Source organism: Oculina patagonica, chromosome 7 (genome assembly GCF_052425735.1).
Source record: "Oculina patagonica isolate OP01 chromosome 7, crgOcupat, whole genome shotgun sequence".
Lineage (NCBI taxonomy): Eukaryota > Metazoa > Cnidaria > Anthozoa > Scleractinia > Oculinidae > Oculina > Oculina patagonica.
Genome location: NC_135764.1, coordinates 23563568 through 23582878, shown reverse-complemented (window position 1 = coordinate 23582878; position 19311 = coordinate 23563568). Strand labels below are relative to the sequence as shown.

Genomic DNA, 19311 nt, shown 5'->3' with positions numbered 1-19311 from the left:
TCGGGAAAGGCATACTGAGGGTGGAAGAATAGAAAACCTTAATTGCTACATGTTGTAGTTTGGCACATGAAGAAGAACTTGAACGTGTTCTCGAGTCTTGCAGAAACGTTACCATTTCAAATGGGGTGGGCACTGTTCGCGGACTGGTCAAAATAGCCTCAAAAGTAAAACAAGGCGAGTTAATTTCATGGCCGGTGCCGTTTCTTTTTGGCTTTGGTTGTAAAAGATTATGACTTATTGGTCTACTTTTTTATTTTCACACCCACACTAAATGAACCCTAACATATACATATGCATTTAAATAAATGAAAAATCAAAGATGTGTGATTTCTCCTGCATATCCTTAAGAATCTTACATGATGAATTATTGCTGCAGTTTTGCAAATGGGCAATAAATCGATAAAGCCTCGGGCACTTCAATGAGGAGTTGCAAAAACACCACTTTTTCGCCAACTATGCTGCGATGCTCGGAGAGAAAAGCAAAGTATTGCTTGAATGATATGTGATGAAGGAACTCCGATTGTTTTTTGATATAAAAATAATTTTCACTGGCCAAAAAAAAAAGAATCGTCCAAAGACCTTCCGAGAATCGTCTGAATCCAAATACTTCCAGAGGACTTTTAAAATGTTGAACGGACAAACAATAACCCGGTCCTCTATTTCATATTGTTAGTGCTTTTAACTTTAAGTTCTTGAGTGTCACGAGTTCGCGCTCAGCTACTGCCCTTGTGTAGTGCTCTCAGTTAGCACACCTTACTCTCACACTCAGGTAAAGAGTTGGACACCTGCATACCGTTGGGGCAGTGAAACCCTGCAAAGAACTGAGTGCCCCATCCAAGAAGATAACACTCCAAGTCGTTTCACGGTTTTTAAACTGGAGTCAACCCACAGTCATGGCAACGCCTCTTCAACTGTCTTTTTTAAGTATGACTATGTCTATTTGTGCATCGTGTATATTCCCTTAGTGGAATTCCCCCTATGAAGGCTTCACTGAGAATGAGATTGTAACTTCAAGGATTTCCAATGCTCATGAATGCTCCAAATCCCTCTTGATCCGAAACTTAGAAAGAGCTACCCATTCCTTTAGTACACTATTTCGGGGAAAAATATTGAAATATAATTCCCACTCACCACAAGTAGTAAGAGCGCACCACACAACAGTTTAACGCTACCAACTGTAATATTAAAGATCAGCCAAGCGTTTATACACAGATTGATATTGTTTTCTGTTTGAACCATACCGTCTTGACATTTTCGTGGTTTCTTCTTTCTAGTCGGTCACGAAAACAAGGGAAAAACATGACATGAAAGGGAAATGTTTTTCAAGGAAAATTAAACGGCAATTATGATATTATAAACCATTCGTACTAATCTGCTAATTTCACCAACAATTTTTTCGCACCGACCATGTTCGTTACGTTAATAGAGTTGTACAGCACTGTGGGATGTCTTGTAGCGAAACGCCACCTAAGGTATCTCCATCGTTTTTGTTTACACTTGTTTCAAAAATCCATGTTCCTCCAGCTAGCTTATCACTTAAACACCAGTTGGAACAAAAAGCATTTCTTTATCACCAAGAACAAAGCCTCGTGAATAAGTTATGAGCTATCTCGAACAAAGGATCACAAAGGAATACCATAACTTTGGCGCTGGCGTTTTAGCGACGTTTCAGGACGGGAATTAAAGATAAAAAACGACGCGGTAAGTTTGGAAAACTCTTCGTATTTATTGTTCAATGAATTGTTGCTGAAATTTTCCGTCCCAGATATGGAGCATTTTGTAGGCTATTCTACTGGGTTGTGATCTCCTTTTAAAGCGTTCCTCAACAATCTATCTCGCGTATTGAACTAAACGTAAACTATGGTTTATTCAATGTAACTAATGTTGGTTTTGGTTCGGACATTTTATCTTCTATATTTTCGTTCTATGCGCGATTTGATTTTCAATCAATTTCCATTTAACCACTTTTCATGGGCAATTCTCAATTCACTGGACCTTTAGTTTTCAATTAATTGAAATATATGGAACAATAACAATTAGTCCGATGAACATTTTTTGCGAAAAATGTGCCAGTAAAATGAACGATTGCTGTATTTCTTTTAATTGCTTTTTCTTTTACAGATGAACAAGAAAATATTAAGTATTTGGCTGCTCGTTGCAGTAGTCTTAATTCTCTCCACTTGGACGTGCGAAGCTAAAAGCAAACACCACCGTAAGTTTAACTTTATTTGCATAAGAACTGGTACAAGTAGGACACTAAAGCTCCACACGGCTCAAAACGAATAAACGCTTTTCCTACTTTATTTCAACCTAACTCTTTTGGATTTTTTCTTGATGCTTAATTTGATTTCAAATGGCTTGCTTTCTCAACCAATTAAGAGCAGAACTCAATTGAGTGCCTGTACACCTGGTAACCAAGCAATCGAACCGTTTAAGCAAGAAAGATTTTGAGCTTTCCTTGATTAAATATATAATTGTTTGTCTTTGAGCTCACCATTGAACCAGGGAAACGTATATCTTAATAGTTAGTTCCTAATAATAGAAAACCATTCTCGCTGGCTGCGTCGACTCTATCAAGTGGCCAATCAAACGTCGTTTTAGAATCTGCTCGGACCTATTCAAGCGTTCTGACCATCGCCAAACAAAATCCGTCCGAGTAAAAGTATAGGAATATTCCTCAGGTCTTTAAGAATTTTATGTCAGATAAGCAGAATCTCAATGTTAATCAACTTAGTGGTATCTTAAATCAAGTAATTTTCCTCTCGGCAAGCCTCCGGGACTAAATGATTTATTATTTTTCCGGGTTCCATTGTTCATAAAAGGTGCTTTATTGAAGGTGTTTTCAACCCTTGGGGCGCCGTTTGAAGTGTTAGAACAAGCATTGTTTCGAGGTCCTGTAATGGATTTCTAAAAAGCTCCAATATTTCTATAAGTGAAAGCAAAGAATCAGTGTCAATTTATTTTACAGGTTTTCGGTTTAAAAATAAACTTTTCTGGTAGAATGCAAACCGGTCGATCATTCTAATTCAAAGCTAATCGAGAATATACATTAAAAAAAAAAACTTTTTTTATGCGAGAATAAATCAAATAGCAAAGAAATGTCACAAGCACATAAGACTTCCAACGGCTTAACGCCTTTTTAAATTTAGAATTAAGTTATTTAGCTAATCCAGAGAAATAAAGATACTCATCGGCGTCAGTGCAATCACCCTAGTGCAAAAACCAAGCGTTCTTTCAGGGTGTTCATTAGGCATCGGAGATCGGAGAATTCTCCTTCTACTACATAGAATTCTCCGGCTTAATTTCAAAAGCCTCTACCTATTTTCTTATTAAGATGCGATACCTTTAAAAATCATTCTCCGGTTGCTTTACACTATTCTCCTGCTATTACAATTCTTAATGAAAACCCTGTCTTTACACAGAAGTTAGATGACAGTAGCCAGTGGTTGATATAAATCGTTTTTTTTTTCGGTACAAGGCCCAACATGATATTTCTCCGTACTGATTACAATACACAATTTACATTTCGTCTTTCACCCCATAAGCAGTCCTTATACTGTCTACAGCAGTTGCTGCTGTTTCTAGTCCCGTCCCTGAACTACCCGTATCCCGCCCTACATTGGAATCCAGGCCCTATGTGCCGTGAGGTAAAGAGAGTTCAAAGACTGGACTGAAATCGATTCATCTAGTTCAGCTTCTTGAAATATTTCCAATGTAACTTCCATATATTAAGTTAGTTGGCAAGGAAGACTGTCTTTTTATGAGTATTTTCTTTTTATATTATACGGTAAAATTCCGGTTATAAGCCCCCCCCCCCCCGCTTATAAGCCCCCCCCCGGTTATAGGCCCATCTACCTCGAAACAAAAAAATACATCCGATTATAAGCCCCCCCGGATATATGCCCCCTCTTCCGGATGGCAGGCTCGTTTCGAAACGTTTTTTTCATTCCGCTTATAAGCCCTCCCGGATATAAGCCCCTCCGCTTATAAGCCCACCCAAAAACCCTGACGAAGTTGTATAAGCCCAGGGCTTATAACCGGAATTCTACGGTATTCTGTTTTGCTTCATGTAGCTTACGCTTTTCGTTTTGTGTTTTATAACAGACCATCGCCACTTGAAAACCTATCTTCGACACAAAATAGCAAAACACGAAACTGAGAAGAAAGTGAAAGACAAAGAAGATAAACCAGAAGAGAAACCAGGTTTGTTCGACAGAGCTAAAATATTAAATAAAGAAATATTTATTTTTTATTCTTGACAGCTTAAACATACAAGCAGATTGTCACAACCAAGTGACCCGGCTTTCTCTACCATCCAACTCATGACGTCACGATTTTGTGACATCTCAACTCGTTTCTAAGACCTTTCTTGCGTTTTACGCTTCTTAAAAGAGAGCGCCTTGAGACAAGGGTGGATTTGCCACCAATATTGGCACTGCTCATACACCTCTTTATCAGTCAATGTTGTAACAATGTTGGTCCAATGTTGTAACCTGTGCCTTTGTTCCTGTTGACCTACAGTCGTTAGTAGATCTTAATAAACGTCGTAAACATTCAAACGACCAGTCATCAATTGCTCAGTTCTCATGATCTTCTTATTGACTTTGTATTGATATTTTTGGGTGAAATTAGATGCTAATCACAGGATGAATTCTGCTCTAAACGTAAAAGCAATTTAAATAATTTGTAACTGACTGCTGTGTTTTTAATGTACGCACACAGAAGACGATGGCAGCGGAAGTGGAGCCGATAAAGAGAGTGATTTGGACGCCGAAGGTCAGTGTGAAATACAAGAGATAATGACTTAACTCAAGCTCGAGCAAATTTGAGGAGCATTGTCAATGTTAAGCATGATTTTATTACGATCAGCAATTATACACTGATCGTAGGCAAAAAACGCAACAATTATTATCGCTTATTATTAGTTTGAATTTCAAGACAATTGACAGGAAGTGAACAAAAGTAACACTATGTTTTGGAAAAATTGTTAGCATTTTTTGAACATTTACAGCGAATATTATCAGATGACTAAACTCCTTCAACTCAACTCCTTTATCGTTTTTTGTTTACGTGTTTTCTTTAAGCTCTGTATTGTGGGGTGTGATTAATTTCTTGCTTCATATCAGCTGCGTATTTTTCTTTTTTCCTTGGATTCATTTGCAGTTCTGTTACAACACTGTCTTAGCATTTTATACTGCTCTTCTACTAAAGGGTGGGTGACAGATAGCTGGCCATTCACCGAAAAGTAAACATTATCAATAGAATTATAAATTTAAGAAGGTAAAATCTAAATTTTGGATTGAATGAGTAACAGTTAACGTATTTTCATTTGTAAGCTTGCATTACATTGTAACGGAGTAAAGAATATACGAATAAAATTAATTATTCCATAAAACATCTGCCTTCATTCAAATTGAATGAAACAAATCATTTTAACCATTTTGGAATTTTCCTTTTAAGAAGAAGATGAAGAAACCAGAGAGGAGAACTTAAAAGATGAAGAAGAACACAAAGACAAGGAAAGGGAATCAGAAAAACGTTCCAAGAAGAAGAAATTTCACGATGACGGTAACACTTCAAATGTTCCTTCTTTAACAACTAATGAAGCAGAAAGTAAGGCTATAGGAAAGGCCCGGGGGGAAGGTACTCGAAAAAAGTTTATACGGGAGCCTCCACCCCGACGTTTAAACCATTACTCTTTCATATATGGTTTTTGACAGAAAAGGTTACCCTTTCGTATACCTTCCATAAAAAGTATCTCTTTCACGTACCTACAGAAAAGATACTCCATCTCTTTTCTTAATTTCTTAATTTTTCATTTGGACAATCCCTAAAATTCTTCAATAAATCGACCCTTCGGTGGGTCTCTTCAAGGAGTTTTGAAGGGTCCAAAAAAACCAAAATGACAGTTTCCCCTACCATTTTGTATACCCAGTAGTCCAGTAGTCCACTATACGGAGTCTTACATGTTTCTTTATCCATGACCGAATGATTTAAATTTTATCTTGACATTTCCGCAACATGCTTTCATAGGTAGGTTGTGAGAACGAAAAATCTGATATAGTCATAGTGATGCAATGAGAACAATTATTTTTTTGATATTAAAAATGCTGGTTTAAAAAGTTACTGAGTTTATGGGAAAGGCACTTTTCTCTCACAGTACCCTTCATTTACCCAGGCATGTTACTGGGTACTGGCGAATTGTTGGTGCGCTCTTCAGAATGTTGGGGAAGCAGCATTACTCCAAACCGCTTTACTGTATCAAAAATAGATTTGATAGTTTACTTGAAAGCACATCCCTTATCAGATGGCGATTTGATAGTAATGTTTAGTAACATATCATTATCACATCTTTAATTTGCAGTGGAAGCTGATAAAGGATCTCTCAGAGAACTTTTGGACTCAAGCATAGGTAAGCAATTTCTACCGATCTCTTACAAGTGCTATTGATTTTGTTGCTAATAACCCGCTTCACTAAATGCCCTTTTCGTTTCTTTTTCAGAAAATCTCGCTAAGGCTGGAAAAGCAATTCAAGCCATTTTGGACGCCACTGGTAAAAATAAAGGTGAGGGCACAGTTTTTGTTATTGTTATTGTTGTTGTTCCTCAGCATCGACAATCAACAATCAACATAAGAATGGGTCAACAGAGGAGGCAAGAAAAAATTTCACAATGTCAGTAACAGACCACATGTACATTAAGACATGTTGGCAAGTTTAGAAAATATAAGCAAAAGCATATAACGTGTAGTTGGGGGGGGGGGGGGGGGGGGGGTTATAAAAAAAAAAGAGAAAGAAAAAAAAAAAAAAAAAAAGATATATTTTATAATAAAAAAAAAAAAAAAAAAGCGCCCCCCCTCCTTTTTTTTTTTATTTTTTATGGAGGGAGGAAAAAAAAAAAAAAAAAAAAAAAAGAAGAGATGAGCCGGCGGGGGGGTGGGGTGTTTTTTTTTGTGGGGTGGTGCAAAAAAGGGAAAACACAAATCCCCTTTCCCCCTGGACAGAAATGTCCAAGAAAAATTACTAGGATTATGATTAGATATTATTAGCTTTAAAAGGTTTTATTGCTGAACACGTTGCTACAGCGACTTATTTGAGTATCGCCAGTAAATATTTAATTTCTGGTAAAAGGTATACAAATTTGTATTGTATCACTTATTGATATGAAACCAACGTAAAAGATAAAGCATGAGCATCAGGAGCCAATTTTAAGACTATATTTCTTATGTGTACTATTTTAGTGGCCCAGACCTGTCCTGGGGCATGCCCGGATGTCTGTGCACCCGGATGTGTCTCAACATGTTGCAATCCTCCAGTGAACCCCATGGCTCAAGCTGCGGGTCAAGTCCCGTACCAGGCCCCATACCAGCCAGATCCTTATCAATATGCGGCACAACAACAACAACAACAACAACAGTACAGCCAGTATGCTCAGGCACCACAGGTCGCCCAGGCAGTCCCAGCTCCACAGGCACCCCAATACCCTCCGCAGCCTGCAGCTCAGCAATGTCCTCAGCAGTGTTCAGTAGTCCCTTGTCCCAGCTCTTGCCCGTCTACCTGCTGCAGTGCACAACAGCCACAGTACCCCCAGCCTATTCAGTCTGCACCAAACTATCTGGTGCTTCCTCCGGCACCCAAGCCCTCTCCGAAACCAAACAACACCCAATCCTCCAGCTGTGCTTCGCCATGCTCTCAAGCGTGTGCACCTTCCTGCCTACCAAGCTGTTGTTCTGCCCCAATGGGTATGCCCATGGGAATGCCATATCCCCAGCAGCAGCCAATGATGCCTCAGATGCCGCAAATGCCGCAACAGCAAGCATGCCCACAAGCCTGCCAGCCCGCTGTTCCTGGCGGATGTGCACCGCAGGCTCAATGCCCACAGCGCTGCTGTCCAAACGGACGAAGATAAACGTCATTTAGGAGTTAACAATCGCACATAGGAGTACAAATTCAAACAACGTAACAAGAACTAAACTTATTTTCTGAAGGAACAAAACTACGGTTTTTAGGGCAGTATTTATAAAGAAACGAAAGCGTGTGTTCTCATTGCTTTAACAAAATGAATTTAGTTAAGGTTGCTGTAAGGTTGATGAACTAATCGAAACTATTTTATTTATAAACTCTTCTACATTGTAGCACACTATGGGGCGATCTTTCTTGACATGATTCCCTAGTGGCATAAAATAAGTAAAATATTGAGTGAGATACGTCTTTTATTTTCTTCTGGCTAACATGAGTTCCCGCCCAGTCATTGTCTTCAAATGTTGTAATTTTTTAATGCAATGTTTAATGAGTGTTCAAGGTTCCTTCCTTTTCTTTTTAAATTTGGGACCAAAAATGAATTTTGTATATGTTCTTTCTTTGAGTTTTATGTTTGCTTATATGTTGAATTATGACGCCCTGTCAAGCCCGCTGTATAAACGTTTATTCATTTTGTTTTCAGCCTTATAACAGTTAAGCATGCAAATGGGGCGTCAAGACATTCTTAATGGCCGTTAACGACCTTAGGCCGTCAAACACCGTATCAAATTTGGATACTTAATGTGATGTTTAATATTCAGGGAACAGTGGCATGAAAAGGGAAGGGCTAAGCAGAAAAGAGCGCTTCGTTTGGGCAAAGAATCAAAACCAGAATCTACTAAAACTAATTCGGTTAGGAACTCTGTCATACAGATGTTGGTGGTTTGGGCCCAAGAAGAAAAAGAAAAATCTCTTTATTTCATGTTAAAAACAAATTTCTAAACTGGTTCTGGCCATTTTTTGACTAAGGCTTTGCAAGCTTTAGACCAGATGCCTCGTTTTCACTTACTTTTATTTGTTAACAACTGGTAAGTGCTGTTTCTGTCGGAGACTGCTATCTGTCGCGAAGTCTACACCAAAATATGTAATACGAAAACGTAGGTTATGGCCATCGCGATCGTAGCAATAATTAATATAAATTAACGAGACTCGTTTTATGTAAATGTTTTGTTTGTCCTCTGTACTTTATTTATTTATTTATTTATTTATTTATTTACTTATTTATTTATTTGTTTATTAATAAACAAAAGAAAAGGCTTTGTGATGTGCTAAAGAAAACCCTTAACGTATAAATAACTCATCAATAAACAGTTTCTTCTTTGGTGAAAATACAAGACTTGTCACTTAGTTGATGTTTCAATAAAGAGTATTTTATCCATATAAACTCTGTGGAAGTAGTTTCCTTTCTTATCTTTTGAAATATTAAAAGAGTGGCGCCTTTTTGTGTCGCTTGAGATGTTTTCAAGGGGCAACATCAAATTCCGCGAGTCTGGTGTTAAGAAAAATCACCATTTTTTTGTTCTGCAGAGGGTAAACAAGGATAAGCGTATGCAAGTAACGTTTTTCCAGTTCTTCGTGTCTTTCTTTTTTTTATGGAGGGGGGACGGGAGGGAGGGGGTAACCCCGAACCTGGATTGGGACCAAGTGCTGAATTTCGTTAGGCCCCTCATATGAAATATTCCGACATGCATGATTTGACCTGCCAGGAGTCAAAATATTCATCGATATAGCATTCTGGGTCAGTGAGGCACGCTAACCTCGACCATCATCTCTAAGGCACGGGCACACGAGGAAGTGGGATCTTATGTTCCAGGCGAGACGAAGATGATTTTCCGTAATTTTCGTACTAACAAGCAATGGCAGTTTCACAAATCCCCGCACAAAATTGCCGGCCCTTTTTAATTGCGCTCGGTGATGACGTAGATCATGCATAGAGAACTATAAAAAATTTCGCGCGAAAACTACAGAGTTTTATTTAAACTATAGACGGTGCCCGCAAGGATCAACTTGAAGCTATTCCAACTGTGCGTATTGTAAGCGCTCGCGCTGTCGATCCGTACAGTACGGACTGAACTCTCCTGTCGATTTATGGCCCAAGCGAAGCCCGCAAGCTACAAAATGAACTAGAAAGAAACGAGGATGCACATCTTACAGTGCAAACTACGAAAACGAGGTTAATTGGATGTTTAGCAGTCATATACTTCGCTCTGGAAAAAGAAACCATTTCAAACCGAGCACGCGGAGTACTCTCGAATTTCTTGGGCCAATCACAACACGCGTAATATCTGAGTGTAACTTATTTTGTTGAATTTGCACAGGCAACTATTTCTTATTTTTCTGCCGCGAACCAGACAAGAAGTAAATAAAACCTTCAAACGGAAAAAAAATAAAAGTAAACTGCTTAAGCTTATAAATGTCTCCCTTTATGTCAAAATTACACGAAGTCGACTTAGTTTACAAACAAAACACTCGAAAAGTTGAAACGCTTATTGCTAACTGTTTTGTGTTTGTTTTATATTTTTTCGTCCGGAAACAAATCTTGGAACGGGTCAGATACAAGATCACATCTTCATTCGCTAAATGATCTTATCATCAAATGACTCACAAGGTCAATGCGCATGCGTTGTTTACGGAGACCAGGGCAAGTACCGGCTGGGTGGGATAAATAATTCAGCGAATAGAGGATTTTTCCGAAACGTGATTTTTCTATCAGCCCTCTCCTCTTTACTGCTGGACCAAAAAGGGGAAGGTATCGTATTTTTATGTTTCTTTTATCGCTCTTTACATGTTAAATTGATTTTCTTTAGGTAAGACTTCTTGTGGAAAAGTAACAGAGCCATTTAGACAAAAAGCCACACGGTTTAATGATCCGTCATATAAATACTACTCTTGACACAAATAACAAATTTCAACACACGGCCTTTTACCTAAAGCTTTGTAGTTGAACGTTTGTACAGAAGTCCTATAATATTATTGTCAAGGAAATGATTCGTAAAACGGAAGATACCGTCAATGCGTTTAAGGGATATGTGCTGTTAACTTTAGCCATGTGTCGACATTTTAAAGAAGAAATAACCTGTTGTGAAGTCTGACTTAATGTTATGCGCTCTAGTCCTTATAATTCCTTAAACCTTCCCCTTTCAAGTCCAAAATTTATTCTCCTGACCAAATATACGAGTTCTTTTTCTCTTTCGTTTTGAAACTATAGTGATCTATCGAAATATCATTTATAATATTCCTAGAGTTGATGATTTTTGTTATTCCCGTCACCAGTCTGGTTGATAATGTATTGGCGTCGTTGGGAGAAAATATTTCTTGATCACTCTTGGGTATATAATGGTTAAACTTTAGCAGTTCTCTGATTGAACCGTGTGATTGGTTTTGAATTAGTCTTTTATTTCTCGTATCAAACAGGGTCACGAATATGCACTTTAAATTTACGAGCGGCGTGCTCTTAGCCGTGCTACTTTGCCTTTCATTCACGAGCCACCTTGTGCGGGCGAGAAGTTTAAAAGGTAAGTTTATTAGTGATATTGACCGGGCAGTAGTGCAATAAATCCGATGTAAAGACTGGAAGAATGACTCACCCGTAATGAAATCTGCGTCAAACCAGAGAAATAGGGAAGGAAATTAATAGGCATCCATTTAAACTTACAATTAAATTTTACCACCCGCAAATAAAGTCCATAACAAGACTTATTAGGGTCTCCGTTTTATTTGCCTTAGTTAAATAACTAAGTTCAGAAGTTTTGAAAATTATTCTGCCCCACGAAGTAAATACATTTTAAGTAAAAAGGCAAAAATTCCGCTCTGCTAACATTTGCTTAATAACAACACCAGCAAATAACTTACAAAATGACTATGTTTTTGTTCCTCATAGATTTAGCAAGTATTACTAAAGGTAAGGAGTTCTTTAAGTAGGGTTTCTTAAGTCAGCTATGTGTTCAAGTGTCAGAAGATGCCCTTAACAAGACATATTGAGCGATTTTAACAATTCTATATCAGAATGCCTGGTTTGCGTGTCTCTTAAACAAAACCACGTGATCGCAAACTTGATTGGAATAGAGTAATTCTTCCTCGCCAAAACGGACATCTGGGTATTGATTATCAAGGCTAACCCGTTATGAACTAAAAATCGTACAAAGGCCTGGGACACCAAGCTCTGAGCATTTGCGGTTCCATATGCGTTCTGAGATTTTGTCAGTGTCAAAAAGCCCCAAAATATGACAATGTTACGAAGCTCAGGTGCTACGCATTGAATCAAATACATGTGAACGTCGAATACTCAGAACTTTTACTTTAATACGGCATTTCTACAATAATTAAAATGAAACAAGTCAATAAGGGAATAGAAGAAGCGAAATCGTACAACATGACCCTTACCGACCGTTTCGTTAGGTGTCCAAAGTTCTTCCAAGAAAACAACATGTCGCCGAGAAATCAAAGACAACACACATGCTTCGTGTACAAACACGATCATCACACACAAGTCCGCACAACGTGCGCAATGGAACTACAGACAACACCAACACTATTATAGTTTTGAAAAAATCGAAAAAAGGTTTCGATTTTGACACGAACTTAAAGTCCACTACGTTTTCTTGCCCTTAGATTACGATAACAGTGATGAGATCGATACCGAGGCACAAGATGACGGTGATGAGGCGACAGACACAGCTGTAGATGAAGAAAATGCAGATAGTGATGATACAGGTAAACACCACATAACATCCCACGGGGACTCCCCACAGTGGACTATACGAAGAGGCTCCACCCGAAAGGGTACCTTTTTCAGGCTGTTGGTATATAAAAGGGTTGGGATTTTTCGAGTTGGAGTATACAAAAGGATAGGAACAACTGAGATGTTATAGAATATTACACATTTGGCATAGGTCACAAAGAAACACATCCACTACTTAAAATTTAAAATTCGTATCCTTGTTTTTACCTTCAGATAATGATGAAAAGGCTACAAAGAGAGGTTACCTAGCTGACGAATACGATTTCGCAGGTATGAATATCCTTAACTCAGAATACAAAAAACATCCTCAGTCAGAATACAAAGAAAAGGTAATGGAGGTCTTGGTATGTGTTCAATCATACCAATTATGAAACGAATATATGAAGACAGGATAGAGCATTTGGATGATAGTGTAAGTACTCTCGAGCTCCAAGGGTTGATTTGCCAAGGAGAGTAAGTCAAGCACAATATAATAGCTCCTTCCTATACACATTGGAATAGTAAAAGCAAAACCGGAGTAATGATATCTTGTGAATCACATCAAATGCAGTTAGCACAATGGAATCGGGCGAAACCATTAGCCGAGCTCTTTTAAACGGAAAAGCAAAGCAAACAGTTTCGACAGTCAAGTGAATCGCCGATCGGTCAATAACAGACACGTGATTGTGGCAAGTGGTAAAAGGGCGGACTTTTAATGACTTCAAGTTCGACACATTTTGCTTTGTTTTTTTCGTTTGCCAAAGTTCTGTTACTGGTTAAAAACAACTATTTGTTTGTGTGTGTGTGTGTGTGTGTGTGTGTTTGTTTGTCCTAGTCTGTCATATGCAATTTCCAAAATGATCGCTGTTCTTGGGTGCAGCAACATCCGTCTCGTCTAACTATTTTTGGATACATTAACTATGTTTAAACGGATTAGTTAATATATTTAAAGGTGAAGGGATTGAGGTGCGACTGAGGATACTAACAGCTGCCACCTGGAAAAATAAGCTCCAACGAGATGTCAAAAATTTTTTTTTAAACATCTTAACTGGGTCGACCAACTCTTAAATGACATTATACTGGGGAAATCTGTGGGGCTGCTCGTTTGGTATGCTTGCCTTTATGCGGGTAGCTTTTAAGTGGAGAAGGGAGTATTAATAAGAACCTCTGTTCATTGTCTGCTTACTGAACATACACGGAATTTCAACTTTATGACATTTGTAACACATTAAATTAACAATAGTTCCATGGTTGGGCCTTTAAAAAAAAAAGCACGAAGCATACAGTTGCGGTCACTACACATTATCACACGACTTTTCATCTTACGTCACGTGATCAAGGGCTGGGCACACACTAACATATGGCTTCGTGAGTTTGTATCATCTTCATTCTTTCTCTTCTTCACTAATATCTTATATCCTCTTCTAGTTCGAACACAAATAGAACGAAGCAAATTTTTCTTCATTCGAATTATTCCTCGGAGAATGCGGAATTTTTGGGGGTTTAGTCATCTTTGCTTTAACATGAGCCTGTGTCTTGATTAAAAAGAACATTATTACGGAGTGACCAGGAGTTCAAAATTATGAACTTCAGGGTGTGACAAAATCAAATAAGTGTTTGTTTTTTTTCTGTGAGCTTGGCTATTTTTCAGAATTAATGAAGAGCTTTGTAAATTGCTTGTTAATTATTTTTGTTATATTCAGAGGAAGGTGCTGGGAAGTAGCCAAACAGAAACATTCCTGTATTTCCAAAATATGGCAAAACTCGTAGAAACATATATGATGCAACATTCCCACAGTACTGGTGTCTTATTTTTTATAGATGAGAAAAAGGCTAATGAGTAAATGTTAACTTTACTAGCAAGGATTTGCCAATCTTAAGTACTCAACCTTCACATCTTCTAAACGTTTAAATAAGCCACTTTAAAAGATGCACAATGCTTAAAACGCTTCTGTTAACCAGCTATTAACCTGTTAACAATCATAGCGCTTGCTAACCAGCCTAACCGATTAACAATAAGCAAATAAAGACTAACAACTTTGTACGAATCTAGCCAAGTAAATCTGTTACCTAAAGTAATGAAATTTCTCGAATTTATCATTACCTTCTGAAGATATTTTGAAACTGCACATTTCAGAGAAGTTACTCGTTTTTTCAGTCAAGATTTTCAAATGAACGTTTTAACTCTGACCACCTTGGTCTCTCCATTCCTGTCTAACCTTTCTTATTCCAGGTTTTCAAACCTTTTCTCCGAAGCCATATGTAGTGTGTTTTGCCATAAAACCAAGAAGAGTTAAACCCACCAAAAAGCCTCCAACACGTCCGACAATTTCACCAACAGGTACACAACAACAAGACACATGCATTCATTTGCCATGGCGCTAGCCTCAGCTGTAGTTACGCTTAGCATTTTTCCAAAACCACAATTTCTCATTGGCATGAAAAATTATTGCCTTTATTTATACGGGAGGGGGACACCGATAACGTAAGCCTGGAGGTGCTTACCATTTAACCAAAAATCCCAGAAATTTCGGTTGGAAAGCAAATGAAACAGAGATTTCCGAAAATACCGTTCGAAAATTGTGGACTGCGTTTTGAAGTATGTCCTTTTATTTTAATTGGTACGATCCGTTGGAAAGTTCTGAACCATTTGTTCATTTCTCCCGTTTCCAGTCCCCCATCAAGGGAAAACAATTACAAACAGAATTATAAATGGCAAGCGCCATCTCTTTCGGTCGTTTTGCTGTTTTTGGACAAACGTTATTATTCAACAGTTATTCCAACCGGTCTCTTCTGAAAATGATAAGCACCCCTGGCTAACACGAACGACGCTAGTATCAGTTTCAGCCATCAGCATAAACATAAAAGTGTCCACAATTTCGATAAGCATAAGCACCATTCTCGTCCCAGATTCCACGATCCTTCTGGTCTGCGCCAGGGATCGAGACCTCTGGCCGCCTCCAAAATCGGAAGTCCGCGAATTCACGGACTGATTGCCAAATCTGACAAATCTGATTGGCTGAAAATCTTGAAAGAGTACTCTGCACAGGCTCACCAATCGGGACTGGACCAGAAAGATAGTGGGCTCTGGGAACGTGAATGCATAAGCACAAGGTGACATACGCAGGCGCAGTGTAGTGCCTAGAAGTTTGGATTAAAATTGCGCTGACAAATAGGTGTATTTTGCGCGTTTCCAGGACTGCAAGGGATGGGAGGGTGGGGGGCACGGGGAGTCTTAAAAAAGGTTTCGTGGTTCAGACAAAATTTAAATTTACGGGTGTGGAAATTAACTCTACACTTATGGAGATAATTAAGGTGCTGGATTAGAAAGCCAATGTAATCTCAGACGGAATTATTTGATTGACAGATGAAGCTGGTGAATCCGGAAGTGCAGAGGAAAGCGGAAGTGGCAGTGAAGAACCAGCACCAGAGAGTAAGACATGCTTCTTCGTTTAATTTCGCTTGTGGTTGAAGCATTTCTTGTTTATTTCCGTTGCTTTTTATTGGTTATTTATCGATTTATTTATTTATTAATTTATTTATTTATTTACCAGTGTTGATAGTCAGTCTGTCAATCGGTCAGTCAGTTTGGGTCGCTTTCTGTTTGTTTGGTTGTCACTCTGTGACTATTTGTTATTATACTTAATTATCGTTAAGCGTTTAGTTAGGTCAGTTTGCTTGTTCGTTCTTTATCTGCATGTTTTTCCATTTGCTTCTTAGTTGCTACGCCTTATTTAACATTGGTAGCTCCACTGTTTTATCATTTTAAACTAATGATACATTTTGTTTCTTCTTTCATGTACAGCTCAACCAATGTGTCCTCCACCTTGCGTTCGTCCTCCAGGCCCAGAACACTGGGTACCACGTCCCCGCTACGAACCCGGCCCCGCCATACCTCCTCCACCACTTGAGCCACCCCCACCCCCACCACCCTGCCCTCCAACATGCATGCAAGTGTGCGCTCCAACCTGTGAACCAAGCTGTTGCCAAGCACCAGTAGTCATGCCACCTCCCCCAATGCCAATGCCAGCATGTCAGCCATCGTGTGCCCCTACCTGTTGTCCACCACCCCCTCCCCCACCCCCTCCTCCACCCCCACCCCACCCCCACCACCAATGATCTGCCCTCCAACATGCCAGCCAAGCGCCTGTACGCCGCAATGTCCTCCGATCTGCTGCAAGCGTGGTGACTAGGCTTGTTAGGATTTCGTCGACAAAACTAGAACTTTACGGACGTGCTGGTATAAGCAATCGAGGAACACAGCTCGATTATTGCTATATCTCGTTTTATGGTCTACAAGATGACAATTCTGTACATACCGTACCGTATTAAGGTCTTTTGCTTTGTATCTGAGAGCATATTTTGACGATTGTCAATAAAGTATTGTTAGCGAATCAATAAAGTATTATAGTTTATTGGATGGTGTGGCAGTTTGTCTTATCTTCATAACTTATCATTTGAATTATGAAAATATATAATTTAATAAAACACTCATCAACGAAGATTTTCATAATATTGATTTTTCAGCAATAAAAACTATTATGCTGCTGAAAAGAGTGGATTATGAAATTTGCAGAAAGCCAAAATTGTAAAAGATCCCCATTTTTTCTGGTATTGTAAGCAAATCAGTGTTGCTTACCAAGTACAAACTTTAAAAAAGCTTAAACTGCAGACGATGTTCCTTCAGAATTATTAGTTGGAAACCTGTAAAATGATACTAACATAACTGACAAAGAAGTCCAATTTCTACTCCAACGATGCTCAAACCACGCATATTGTTTTTATTATGAAATTACGGCTGGCCAAATCAGCCCCAGGGGGGTACTCCGACTTGTAAATGACGGGGATGATCGAATGAGGGCAAAACTCAGGACCCAAAAAAATCCCTAAGCTTCCGACATTACCCAAAAAAATCCCTGGACTAAAAAACTAACCCCCCAAAAAATCCCTTGTCAAATTACCCCTAAATTGCCAGGAGGGGCAATAACGCTCGAGTTTGATTTTTCATCATACCATAAATACGCCAAGGCACTTTAGTTCGTTTTTAATACCCCAAGAAATCCCCTATTTGAATCAAGTCACCCAAAAAAATACTTGCCAAATCTTCCAACCCAAAAAAATCCCGGAAATGAAAATTTCAAACCCCCAAAAAATCCTTCGATCATCCCCGTCATTTAAAAGCCGGAGCACCCCCCCTGGGAAACCAGCCTTCTTCTAGCGTAGGATGTTATACTTTTAGTTACGGTAGAATTTTCGAATTACATGGAAATGTCGCATTATACAGGTTCGTCATCATCATCATCATCATTTATTAGCCACTTTAGAATTGACAAAAGTTAGCGGGAACTGACACTGTCGTGCCGTTCATGTCGAATTTCACTTGAATCGACTTTTCACGTGATTGAATACCTAAAGCCTGAGAAGCACAATTAATGAACTGAGCTAAACTTGGCTTAAACAAACGTGATGAAATGTAATTCATGTTTTGTCTATTGCGATTTTAACTAGCTGTGTGACTGCTATTGCATTTGCTGACAACTAAAATATTGGGACATTCTGCATTTCATTAAAGTAACGGCTGTCGTAAGTTTGTAATTCTACTGCATGGTCCTCTAGTGTAGCAGTTGCTATTGTTTTGGGGGCTAGGGGCATTGTCTTCACCGCGGTCAAACGTCTCAGGCAGGTTTTCTTTCCATTTCGCCGTTTTTTGTTCAAATTGAAGTGTTATTAAGAGCATACATACATAATCCTCTTCGCGCCTAGGAGGCACATAGGCTGAGACCAGAGATTTCCATTGCTCCCTTTCCTGCTACCTTCTCGTTCTTTCCACGTCTTCCCTCTGTTTTCATTTCTCCTCGATCGTCCTCCTCCAGTCTCCCGTGGACGTCCTTTCTTCCTTCTTCCACTATCCGGTGTCCATCTTATGCAGTTCGTGTTATGCTTCTCGCCTTCCGTACGCCTAGCCACCTCCATCTTCTTTGCTTTATTACCATGGCGATGTCCCGTTGTCCCTATTAAGAGCAAGGATAGATAAAAATAGTTGCCGAGTGAAAGCATAATCCCATTCCCTCAGGTAAACCAGTGTTTTTACTTTTTAAATGTTTCGCATCCGAACCAAAGGTGCTTTGACAAATGGCGCCGACAAGTCCGCATATCGCTATTTTTAAACACGTAGAACTTTTTTAGTAAAGCTCCAAAAAACTTAGTAAACCCTTAGGATACCGGTTATGTATCGAACTTTGAACTGTGGAAATTAAAACCTTATCTTTGCAGTACTTTTCTTATTTTTTGCATATTTCTGTCGTTTGACCGCGGTGGGGGCATTGTCTCTGTTGTTTGTTTCACAGTTCTCTCGAAGAGTAGCTTGCCCTTGCATTAAAGTATTAGTCTAGTTCAACAAAATAGACTTTGATCTTATATTAAAAACTATTCTTATTGTACAGGAATTAAGATAATGAAAGAAATTAAAGATTTTGCTTTGTGCGCACGTTAATGGCACTACCTAAAAGCGTGTTTTTTTACGGCATTAAAATTAAAATATCTTAATGTAGAATTTTAAACTTTTCTTTAAATCGCGATATATTGTAGACAACCGTATAACATTAAAATTAATACATTAAAAAATGGGGGTCACCGTGCTCGTTTAAGAGAAAATGACCATTTATTTCCCTACCGAGCTTAGCCTGAAGGGAATCTCGTAGTGTTCTGTGTGTGCGCGCGCTCGTGCGCGCGCTAAATGACGCGAAAGCTTATGCGCAGCAAGGGTGCGCAATGCAATTCTGTGGAATCACCT

General features: G+C 38.9%; 1 protein-coding gene and 1 pseudogene across 3 annotated transcripts; both read left to right on the top strand.

The window, feature by feature from the left end:
• Positions 1-1585: 1585 nt before the first annotated feature.
• On the top strand, positions 1586-9027 carry LOC144660033 (uncharacterized). 2 transcript variants are annotated; one of them, XM_078520580.1, is made up of 8 exons: positions 1586-1701; positions 2122-2212; positions 4105-4203; positions 4723-4776; positions 5464-5568; positions 6365-6412; positions 6503-6565; positions 7240-9027. In XM_078520580.1, exons 2-8 carry the CDS (start codon positions 2122-2124, stop codon positions 7905-7907), a joined length of 1128 nt encoding a protein of 375 aa, XP_078376706.1. In that variant the 5' UTR covers positions 1586-1701; the 3' UTR covers positions 7908-9027. The 2 variants fall into 2 exon arrangements, with proteins under 2 accessions (XP_078376706.1, XP_078376705.1); XM_078520579.1 differs by having other exon boundaries at positions 5461-5568.
• A 1405-nt stretch (positions 9028-10432) lies between these two features.
• LOC144659969 (uncharacterized) lies at positions 10433-16938 on the top strand (annotated as a pseudogene). The gene is made up of 7 exons (XR_013571999.1): positions 10433-10547; positions 11213-11313; positions 11679-11699; positions 12410-12511; positions 12753-12809; positions 15886-15951; positions 16324-16938. The product of XR_013571999.1 is annotated as an uncharacterized LOC144659969 (transcript).
• Positions 16939-19311: the final 2373 nt, after the last annotated feature.

Excerpts from the sequence above, each read along its gene's own strand:
- LOC144660033 (XM_078520579.1), top strand. The coding sequence starts at position 2,122 with ATGAACAAGAAAATATTAAGTATTTGGCTGCTCGTTGCAGTAGTCTTA. Across the intron at positions 2,213-4,104 it reads AGCTAAAAGCAAACACCACC|ACCATCGCCACTTGAAAACC; the intron begins GTAAGTTTAACT and ends GTTTTATAACAG. Across the intron at positions 6,566-7,239 it reads CGCCACTGGTAAAAATAAAG|TGGCCCAGACCTGTCCTGGG; the intron begins GTGAGGGCACAG and ends GTACTATTTTAG.